The sequence below is a fragment of the Triticum aestivum genome, chromosome 7B, assembly GCF_018294505.1.
Source record: "Triticum aestivum cultivar Chinese Spring chromosome 7B, IWGSC CS RefSeq v2.1, whole genome shotgun sequence".
Lineage (NCBI taxonomy): Eukaryota > Viridiplantae > Streptophyta > Magnoliopsida > Poales > Poaceae > Triticum > Triticum aestivum.
In genome coordinates this window covers 422,353,179-422,365,144 of record NC_057813.1, presented here as the reverse complement: position 1 = coordinate 422,365,144, position 11,966 = coordinate 422,353,179, and the positions used below count along the sequence as shown (strand labels likewise).

The window sequence follows — 11,966 nt, the reverse complement described above, 5'->3', positions numbered from 1 at the left end:
TTACGATTTCCTATACATAACTTTGCCGTTGGTGTTGATGGGAATCCAGAACCTTGTTACTTCCGCTATTTTGGATTGAGGTAATATTATTTACGTTATTTTATACATGTGATTTACCTCTGTTATAAATCCTCGAGTACTGTGTGTGTCAGCATACCGATCCAGGGATGACACTTAAGCATAGAGACTTGACCGTTTGAGGTCGGGTCGCTACAGAAACGACGCGACAAAGCGCGCGTATGCTTCTAGTGCATTGTGAAGTTGCAACCCGAGGTCTCACCATTGAGGCAAGGTGCAACATGAGTGGGTGCTTTAGAAACATGACTATTATTATCACACAAATTGCAACCTCGAGACGTAACAAGGCTATAGAATGGTAAATACACATAACACCTATTTGCCGCAGTAGAGCAACGTTGAACATCATAACGGAAGCATACCAACCATATAACAATCCATAGAATGGTTAGAAATTTCATCAAATGAGACAGCGCAGTGCAGATTTCAATAACAATAGCTTTAAATAAAAATAGTCTTGTGAAAGTTGAAGGTCCAATCGGTGTTATGTTTCACGGCATAGGGCAGATTCATTATTTTCAAGACAGCGATCAAGTTCTAACTGGCCTCGGTCTCGAACTTGAGGCGGTTCCCCATGCGGACTTGCAGAACCCATAGTAGGGGCCATGGACCTTCCTCCTCCCTTCGACGGGCCTCAGGACCACATTTGCCACCCACTCGCACACCCGGCAGATGTGCAGCTACGACAAGTCGTTGAGCGTGAAGAGCCGCTCATGGAGGTTGGCGATGGCCACATGAGCGAGGACGCAATCACGCTCCATCTCCCCGAATTTTTCTATACATGTTCAACATTTTTAGAATGCTTGATATACATTTTTCAAATACTTGTTCAACATTTTCCGAATGCTTAATTAACATTTTAGAATACTTGTTCCAAAATTTTAAAATGTTACAACATTTTTTGAATGCTTGTTCAACATCTTTCAAATGCTTTTTCAATATTTGAAAAATGTTTTTATAAGGAAAATGTGTGTGTGTGTGTGTGTGTGTGTGTGTGTGTGTGTGTGTGTGTGTGTAGAATATTTTAAAATACAGCCAAAAAGGAAAGAAACAAAAACTGAAAATTGAAAAAAAAAAGAAAAAAAAAGAAACAGGCTTTGCCCTCCCGCGTGCATGGGTGGCCCACCTTGCTCGCCCCCTTCAGCGAGTCGGGAGTTAGACTCGCTGAAGGCAAGATATAGGGACGCCCATGTTCACAAAGGGTTCTTCTATTCCGCGCGTAGGTCAAGCTTGAGCAACTGCACACCTACCCCCCGGCACCCCCGCGCGTACATGGGCCGGCCCAATTAGCTCATGTACGGTTTTGGGAAGGTTCTAGAACCTTCCAAGCTGTTTTTATCTCTTACATTTTTTATTTTTCCTTTTATTTTTCTTTTTTCTGTTATCTTTTATTTTATTTTGATTTTATTCTTTTCCTCATTTCTCTTTTTCGGTTTTTTCCTTCCAAATTTCACAAATAGTTTCTTAAATCCGAGAATATTTTTTTCCCAAATTGGTGAACATATTTGTGAAATTACAAAAAAATCAAATCATGTGAACAATTTTTGAAATCAAATTTTGTTCATCGAATTCAAAAAATATTCATTTTATTCTGAAACTGTGAACATTTTTTAAATTCTTGAACATCATTCAAAAATTTGTGAACCTTTTTGGAAACCATGAATAGTTCTTGGAATCATGGACATTTTTTTAAATTTATGAAGACTTTTTGGAATCTTGAACATTTTGTAAATTCGTTAACACTTTTCACAAATTCGTTAACATTTTTAGAATTTCATGAACATTTTTTTGTAAATTGCGTACATTGTTTTTAATATTTGACATATTTTCTAAAAAAATTCATGAATATTTTGTAAAATTATGAATTGTTTGAATACGCACACATTTTTTTAATCCGTGAGCATGTATCATTTTCCGAACATATTTTTTCAAATCATAAATATTTTTTTAATTCACGAACATTGTTTTCACAATTCGCAACTTTTTAGAAATCCCAAATTATTTTTAAAAAGTAAAAAACTGAAAACTGAAAAAAGAAAAATGAAGGGGGCTTCCCACCCTGCACATGGGCCGGTCCATGAGGCGGGCGGGGCCGCGGGGTGCTCGCCATATAGGAGGTCCCGTTGACGAAGACTATTAATTCGTTCCAAGGACAGCTGGTCTCTTTTGTTACTCCAAGTGAAACTGCAACCCAAGAGGGGGATTTCAATTAAAGGAGGTATGTGTGTTTCTGAAAGGATAATTTAACAGTGAGCACCGAGCACATTAGCAAGGAATTTCTGTATTTGCAAGCACAGAAGTGTCAATTATCCTTCAAAAACTGGCAGAAAATGTGGCATATTCATCGGAAAGTTGCAGCCCGAGGTCTCACCATTAAGGCAAGGTGGAGCATGAGTGGGTGCTTCAGAAAGGTGACGATTATTATCACACAGATTGCAACCTCAAGATGTAACAAGGCTAGAATGGTAAATGCGCATAGCACCTGCTTGTCGCAGCAGAGCATCGTTGAACATCATAACAGAAGCATACCAACCATATAACAATCCATAGAATGGTTCGAAATTTCATCAAATTAGACAGCACAGTGCAGGTTCCAGTAATAACAGCCTTAAATAAAAACAGTCTTGTGAAAGTTGAAGGCCTAATCGGTGTTAGGTTTCACAGCATAGGGCAGGTTCTTCATTTTCAAGAGAGCGATCAGGTTCTAACTGGCCTCCGTCTCGAACTTGAGGCAGATCCCCATGCTGAAGAGCTCCTGGTAGAGCAGCTTTGCGCCGTAGGGCACCTTGATCCGGAGTATGTTCTCCGCGGATTTGCAGAAGCCGCAGTAGGGGCCGTGGACCTTCCTCCCCCCTTCGACGGGCCTCAAGACCACGTTCGCCACCCGCTCACACACCTGGCAGATGTGCAGCTGCGACACGTCGCTGAGCGTGAAGAGCCGCTCTCGGAGGTTGGCGGTGGCGCCATGAGCGAGGAGGCAGTCACGCTCCATCTCCCCGAACTTGACACCGCCGAACCTCTTCCTGTCCACCACTGGCTGCCTCGTGAGCGGGTGCACCGGCCCGGTGTTGCGCAACTTCACCTTGTCCTCGGCCATGTGAGTGAGCCTCTGATAGTAGGTTGGCCCCATGAACACCAAAGATCTCGTCCTTTCACCGTTGTGGCCATTCAGAACGCTCTCGCTTCCCCACCTTGAAAAACCAGCCCTGGATTGTGGTGCAATGAAACAAGGCAAAAGTGCATCAGCAAGAGTCACAGAATAGTAAGCGTGTGGGCATGAGCATGTAAATTTGCATCTTATTCTGCTGGGCGGTTTGCGTTTTGCATGACGTGTATGTTAATTTGCGTGTGGAATAAGAGAATCATGGTCGCAACAGAAAATTAAAGAAAACAATCAAATTCCTCATTACACACTTACTTGTGCAATTGCTCCGTGATCACATCCACAGACGGAGTGGTAAATGGCGTTGCAAATCTGGACATCCCACCAAGTGCTATTCCCTTGCCCAATGCAGCCTCAAGCAGCTGACCAGGAGTTTGGCGAGTTGGAAAGCCATGTGGATTTATCACGATGTCTGGAACTATTCCTTGGCAAGTAAATGGGAAGTTCTCCTGAGAATCCAAGAGACCAACAACTCCTTTCTGGCCATGCATGCTGGCAAACTTGTCTCCAACACAAGGTTGGCGAACCTACAGCAAGTGTCAGATTTATAAAATGACTAAATTTAACAAAATGTCAATCAAGCAGCAAATTTTACTCTATTTATATGGTGCAACACATTCCAATGCTCAACTTCGACCATCAATATCTCCAATAAAACATAGACTATATGCAACAAAAGTTATAACATTGAATTCTTTCTTGATAAAGTGTTTGATGGTATAAGTTTTATAACACATTACTTATACTTATATAGGTTTTATTGATGGTCAAAGTCAAAACACGGAAGACAGTGAGGCCATGTAAATAGGGACGGAGAGAGTATATAGGAGTTCAGAACCATCGAAAGTAAATATTGCTATGGTTCATATGCAGGTATTAGAACAGAACAGAAATACGAAAACAGAAAACAAAGATTCACAATACAATGGCAGCTGAGGTGATCTCAGAGGCTCAAGGCTCTAATCTAAATAACAGAGGCAAACATTGTAGACCATCTATCAGTATCATCTCCTAAAATTATACTCCCTCCATTCCATAATGTAGTGCGTATAAATTTTTTTCAATAGTCAAACTTTGCAAACTTTGACCATGTTTAGAGAGAAATATATTTACATTTATAATACCAAATGCATATCATTGGATACATAGTGAGTTAAATGTTTCGTATTTATATGTTTGGTATTGTATATATAGATAGTTTTCTTCATTAAATTGGTCAAATTTGCTAAGTTTGACTTTGCAGAAAATCTATATGCACTACTTTATGGAATATAGGGCGTAATAACCATCATCAGATGAGCAAAATCAAACATGTCATCAAAAGGTAAACACTATTAGAATGGATGTTTAATCACTGTTCCATGGGGGAATGCCAATATATGTTATGTACTAATTAACAATCACATCATATAAAATATACTTGTAGCATAAACCAACCATCAAATTATTGACATCAATAACATGAGTGAAGGGGAATTCACGAGAGACAAACCAAACCAAACATGTGCACAACATCATGTTGAAGTCACATTGTATTTTCTGCATATGTCGTTACAATTGATGGAAAGGCATCACGGACAACAAAAAAAACTGATCGAAGATGGGAAAAGTCAAAGGAAACATATGGTGCCTGGTTAGCTGTTTTTAAACTAGACTAACAAAGATAGGAGTCCTTGATAGGTGAAGATTTTTTGCTCCCAAACTCAAGTGAACACTAATTTATTTCGAAGTGTATTTTTATGTTTCAAAATACAATATGGTAAGCAAAACTGAATTCTCTTCATTTCCAGGCTGCGCAAAAAAAGGTGGTCTAGAATAGAAAATATTTATTTTGTACAACCTCTGTACACTAATATAAGCGTTTTGCAGTTCAATTCAATTTGAACTGCAAAAATGTCTTTAGATTAGTTTGCAGAGGGAGTACTTTACTATGTTAGCTTATCTTTCTTTTCTTGCCCACCCATGAATGAAAACACTTTCCGCAAAATCATGTAGATTTGTAGAGTATTTCCACATGTGCACATGGGGATTTTTCAGGCTGTTTTTGAAACTTCGAAAATAAAATTTCCAACTTTATAAAAAATAAATAAAGAGTAGTATCTAGGAGGAGCATATGTCACCTGTCCAACACAAAAGAAAATATTGATAGTAAAAATTACATTGTAGAAACGCAACATATGAGGAATTTCAGTTTGATCTTTTGGATATAAAGACAATTAAACAGATAAAATATAATGCCAAGCAGAACTGTCTATTAATGCCACATCATGTAAACAAGGATCATGAAATAAAGTGCAGAATAACTTCTGTAAATATTATATTATTCACCTGTCTTAGAGTAACAACTGCAGAGTTCTTCCCATCATCATTAGCTGAAAGAACAACCTTGTCCACCATCCCTCTTTCAGTATGCATAAGCTTCCTACTATGATCTTCACCAGACTCTGAGACCTTCCCAATGACAATGTCGCCAGTTTGAAGACTGGCTCCAATATATGGTAATCCATCGATATCCAGACTGTCAACACGTCCTTTCTTGCTTTGGGTTTTTCCAAAGTCAATTTTTTCCCTGTGTTTGAGTCTTCTGGTCACCTCTTTGTTTTCTATCTGTGCTTTGTAGCTCTTGAAATGAAGTGTCCGGAACATGCCACGCTCTAACGAAGCCCTATTAAATACCAGGGAGTCTTCTTGGTTAAAACCTTGATGAACATTGATTGAAACTATTGCATTTTGGCCATTGAAATACTCTGGTCTAGTAAGGCCTCTCTTACCAAGACAGTCAGATAATACAGTTTTGAACAGGGGTCTCTGTGGATAGTACATTTGATGAAAAAGGGTATCGACTCTATACTGAGAATTTGTAGGCGAGTAGCCAATAGCCTGTTGTGATAGTTTTTCAGCTTGCATCAAAACTCTCTTAGCAGCATTGTGGTTGACAAAGGGAATGATACCACAGCTCAACCCTAGCAACAAAGAAGGGTCGAGCTCACAATGGCTATAGTACAAAAGACCCTCTTTTTGGTCCCCTGAAAAGAGATCCTTAATTCCACAAGCACATTGGATATCCTCCTCCTCTTCAGCACCAATCAGTTCAATTATATTTTGGTCCATAAGTTGCTGAAACGAGTATGATCCACCATTCGGTTTAGCGATGCTTTTAAGATTTTCAACTATAAGAAGTGGTCTTAGAATTCTCCCGGCATCAGAAAAGACACAAACTTCTTTATGTAGCTTGTCCCTTTTGATTTCCACCTAAATAAAGTTACACATGGAAACAAGAACCATGTTATCTTGTGGTACTTATGTGTTCTTACATACTCCACAGAATAGAAAACCATATTCTCATGCTTGTGGCAAAATATTGCGCAACAATGATATATCTCAAATACACAATGTCTGAGCTCGGATTACCGAGATTTGGTAAGAAACTAATAATCATGCACAAAATGAACAATGTAAATAAATCATGAGAAATATTTCAATTTGCACGAAAGGGCAAATGGACTTCAGGTATAAAAACTAACAAACATGATCCAAGGTGAAAATTGGGCAATTAAACAGAATCAGGAAATAGGCAAACTGCAAACCTGTGGATCAATTTGCTTGCTGCGTCTCATATTTCTTAGATTCGTAACAAATTCGCCTGGGTATGCACTCACACCAACCAAATCTCCATTCAAGAAGATCTTTTCTGTACCGCCAATCTCTTGTACAAGAACTTCATCTAGTTTCTTCATTCCACAAGAGACAAATAAGTCAATCAAAGGCTTCCTCATCACAGAGCTAACCACAGCACTGGCAGCTAGGTTCTTCACAAATCCACATTTTTCACCATCAGGAGTGGACATGAAACATAATTTACCCCAGTAGGAGGGATTCCTACAGAAGTATTTTCCATGTCAGTTCACAATATGATATTTAGAAAGCATAGAATGTACATGAACCACTATGCGTAAAAAGGGAACAACTTACGGATATCTAGCATCTCCAGCACTTCCCCAGTATGCAGATAATTGTCTTGTCTTTCTCATGTCCGACATCATTTGAAGCGGATTTGTTCTTCTAAGCGTTGCAACAATCCCTGAGCACCTTCCATATTTATATGGGTGGCACCAGGAACCGGTGGAGAAGGCACGGTTCAGACCATTGGTAATAATTGAGGCATCAACATAATGATCGAGAACTTGTAAGTCACCATCACCACTCAAATGCTTCTGCATTACCTTGACCATGCGTCTCGATGCATGCCTAAGATGACCCCAAAGTTCTCTACGGAGCAGCTGGCATGCTAGATCTAGCCTCTTGTTACGGAAATCATCCTTATTATCACATTTCCGACGGCCACAGTAGGCCATTAGCAGGCATTTCATCATGTAACCCAAGAAAAGTGCTTTGCACCTATTGTCACTGACTTCAGGAAACAGATACCTACCAACATACCCATCGAAGGATTCTTCTGGCGGGAACTTCGTTTTCCTGATATACTCATCAACATATTGACGGGCTCTACCTCCTCCGCGGAAGCCTTCACATTGTTCATGAGATTGTCTTATAGTTGCTGATAATATGTTGACCAAAGAAGCATCACAATCTTGTATATCGATCATATCAAAAGCTTCCTTGTCTGATGATACACCTAGTGCAAAAAACATTATCCATATTGGCATAGTCGCACCCAAGAAGGAGAGATTAATGACTTTGTGGAAACCATCATTCTCTTTAGACGGAACAAGTTTAACATATATCTTTTCTCGTCTTATTTGAGACAAGTAAGAAGCATCCCAACTCGGGGAGTTAGTGACCCAAATCCTGGATAAGCATCTCCCTTCTTCAGCAATGAATGCCTACAGATTTGAAAGCAATTAAAACATCTGAGGTTAAAAACCCAGATGTGGTACAAAGACAACATTTCTACATGGCATAAGTAATTAATGTTAAGAGTTATATTATGTTTCTGTGTAGCCTGTATAGCCCCCCTATAGTATATGGGGCTTTCTGCATATTTACCACCTGTAAATTGTATGTATATATATACTGGCCCCAGGAAATACAAGTTGCATATTTCCTAGCAATAGACTTCCTCAAAGCCATTCCAGAAGAGATTAAGTCTGAAGAATTGTGGGCAAGGGCAGTTCAGCAACTGAAAATTTCTTCACGAAAATTACACTATAATTCAAGTATGAGTTATTCGAACAGGTCTGTATTAGAATATTGCATAACAGATCTAAGTAGCACAATCAATTTCCTTACACCTATAAAAAAACAAGTTGTGGTTATGGTCTGTTTCCCCTGGGGTTCTAGTATACCAACTGTTGGGTTTGCTTCCAACAAAGAGATTGAGATCGGATTGCTCACCATCCAGTAAATTCTGTTTTGCCAAAAACAACCCAATCTATATAAAGCTTGCAGGCACGCCGAGCACCGAGCAGTACTTAAAATTAGTTAGTCTTGTAAATATGCAATATGAATTATTTTTTCCATAGCAACGCACAGGTTCCTTGCTAGTAATTCATAAAGTTCCAGTTTAACTATGGTTACGTTCTTAAAAGTATATCACAAGTCAAGATAGATTTTGCTAAATTCATATATATGTATGACAGTAGCAGGATTCCTCTCTTGCATGACTTTTGAGATGTTCTACTAAATAAGTGTCATCGGATATCTGAAACGAGATATTTCCATTCAAATTTAACAATAGCATAGAGTTGCAGCTCCTTTAAAGGATATAAAATGTGCAATACAATGTGAAGATGCAATGATTATTGTGGAAACATGTTCAGAACAGAATTAATAGGATACATCATGTAAGGCAATACCTTTTCTGTTCCCTTGATCAGAAAGTATCCACCATAATCAAACTGGCATTCAGTTTCCTGAAGTTCATACAGCCAGCACAAACTTGACTTCACCATGACAGGTAACCTGCCGATGGTGACCCATTTAGTTTCTGGAGACAATATAAGTTTCTTCTGGATATATGGATCCTTCCCAGTTTTTGATTTGTCGCTTTGGTTGAGTGAATAAACCTAATACATACAGTGAAAACACTAATAAATCAGATGGAACAACATATAACAAGATCTCAGATTCTCGGTTACACAAAATTCAGCATGATATATTGATTACAAACAGGAGAATAACTTTAACTCACATCCACTTATTAGTAGAGGAAAGCAATTGTGTGGTTTCGCTAAGGTGCGACATGTCAAGATCAATGTTAGAGTGCTGAGAAAGAGCGTACAACACATGTAATGCAAACTTACAAGAGCATTGCATGCACAGTAAGAGAAAAAATATATAAGAGACATTGATAAAGTGTCATATGACGTTCAACACAACAAGTAAACATCAGTTTCATCACAAGAAGTTAAAACCCATTAAGCATTAACTTCTGTGATACTTCTAAAGTAGAAAATACTATCCAAAATGGTTGAGATCAATTTTTAATTCCCTATGAAGGCATGACTTAATCTATCATTTCCTTTTCTTGTACATATGGTGCAGTTGTACCAAATACAGTATAGTTGTCCATTGTGTAAGGAGTAGGGAGCATCCTGACCTGAACAGTCATTTCTACATTCATCTTGGAAGAATATGTCATGTTCTGAAGGCGAGCATGTACAGGCTTCAGTCTGAGTTTCTGCTCATCGAGCTCACTGTTGTCAGCCCAAAACGTCGGCTTCTCAAGCGCCACTCTGCCAAACTTAACGGTTGCATGTCTCCAGTCACCTACACTCTTTGAAGGATCATAATCAGGTTCAACAGTTATTTCCCCTAGAGAATCAACGAGCTCTTGTAGCCCATGGGAGATAAAATCATTGTAAGAGTTTATCTGATGGCTGATCAGTCCTTTTTCAGTGAAGAATGATCGTGCCGCTTCTTTACAAAACTTCTCCAGGCTTTCAATATTGAAGTCAATTGGTACTTGCGCACTTGGGTCTGAAGAAGACTTCAGTTTCCCTTCATCTACCACAGAAGGTATTCCTTTCAAATCCACATCCATAGGAGACAGCCCTCCAGATGGTTGCTGCTCCCCTTTTGCATCCTGTTTTACATAAAACTTGCCTTCCTCGTCGCAATCCAAAACCATGAAATCCGAGACATCAATCTCAGTATCTGGTCCATTTGGTGACTGCTGACCGAGGTTCGTATCCGGCTCTTCCATCGCTGAACCACCGGGTAGCTGCCAAATGTCAACAAAGGGATTTTTTATCAGTTTTCACGAGAGAAAGAAGAGGAACACATGACATTCTGCTCAAAAAAAAAAAGAGAGAGAAGAGGAACATTGCAACAAAGTCATCAAATATACTCCCTCCGTCCGAAAAAGCTTGTCCCAAGCTTGTCTCTCAAATGGATGTATCTAGCACTAACTTGGTGCTAGACACATCCATTTGAGGGACAACCTTTTTCGGACAGAGAGAGTACCACATTATGCAATCTGGCTGCAATTAAAGGACGAGTAAACAGAAGACATGCAGAGATAGCTCCACAAGACAAGACATTGGCCACTGAATACCAGAACTACCAACAATTTCCTAGACAGTAACAACATATAACATACTCCATCCCTTCCTAATTATAAGTCTTTTTAGAGATTCCAATATGGACTACATACAGAGCAAAACGAGACTTATATTTAGGAATGGAGGGAGTAACAAATAGTGCAGATACAACACGCGTCAGACAACCATTTCGCGTAAACCGGCCACTTGAGCAGCGCAGCAATCTAACAAAACGCCAATTTTAAGAGAACTTTTGTGTCCAATCGTGGTAGGCCACATGTCGCAAGCCAATGGCAGCAGATGGAGAAACCGACCACTTGGCGCAGATCAAGACAAGGATCCCTCCGCACTAATATAACCCCAGCGTCGCAAAGCGCGCCGCTCAATTCGACGCATCACACAGGGCACAAACCACCGAAGGGTATATATAAACGAAAAGCAGAGCACCGGCGGCTCCTGGGCGCGGCGAGGCCACGGGCTCCCTCCCAAAACCCTCGCTCGTGCCGCACAAACTCTCTCTTTTTTTCTCAGAAGAAGAGCACAGGCTCGAGCCGCGACCAGACGAACGATCCCGTGCGGAAACCAACCAAAGGGCGGCCGCGAGCAGAGCAGAGCAGAGGCGACATTGCACCTGAGACGCGGCGAGAAAACCCCCGCGACGGCGGCGTCGAGAAACAAAACACGAGACAAAAGCGCGGAAATGACGGGGGTCGGGAAGGACTACCTGCGCGCCGGCGATCGCCGAACGCCGCCGCCGGGGGCGAGGGAAACCCTACGACGACGTTGCGGTCGAGGTTGGGGTTTTCTTTTGCCTTCGATTTGGAGGTTGGGGTTTTAGGCAGGCAGGCAGGCAGAGAGCGTGAGAGCGACGCGACCGAGGAGAAGCAAGGACAGTGAGGCGCTTCCCCTTCGCTTTATGCAATGCAGGTGCAGCAGGAGGATCGGCACAGCGGGGGTGGTTGGGATTGGGGCTGGGGGTTTTGCTCCGCTCGTCCTTCCCCTCTCTCTGTCCCTTTGACTGCTGGGTGCCGGTCCCATCTGTCGGTGTGATGACCGGAGGCGCGGGGGTCCATTGCCTTCCGATCTGCAACGGGTGGACGGATGGCTTCCTCTCCGATGTTGGGTTGGGGATGGGAGCAGACGGCGAGTGCGGGCACGGGCGGCCGCTGGTCCGTGCCATCTCACCCATGGCATTTTTCTCTTGTGGTACCGGCCACAAAAGT

At 41.0% G+C, this 11,966-nt stretch overlaps 1 protein-coding gene across 1 annotated transcript; it reads right to left on the bottom strand.

Moving 5' to 3' along the window:
- Nucleotides 1-2,598: 2,598 nt before the first annotated feature.
- Nucleotides 2,599-11,651, bottom strand: LOC123160438 (DNA-directed RNA polymerases IV and V subunit 2). Its single transcript, XM_044578254.1, has 8 exons — nt 11,468-11,651; nt 9,801-10,424; nt 9,058-9,267; nt 7,214-8,085; nt 6,829-7,120; nt 5,570-6,493; nt 3,497-3,768; nt 2,599-3,284 (listed from the first exon to the last, which is right to left on the bottom strand). Exons 2-8 carry the CDS (start codon nt 10,404-10,406, stop codon nt 2,783-2,785), a joined length of 3,678 nt encoding a protein of 1,225 aa, XP_044434189.1. The 5' UTR covers nt 10,407-10,424; nt 11,468-11,651; the 3' UTR covers nt 2,599-2,782.
- Between the last annotated feature and the right edge of the window lie 315 nt (nt 11,652-11,966).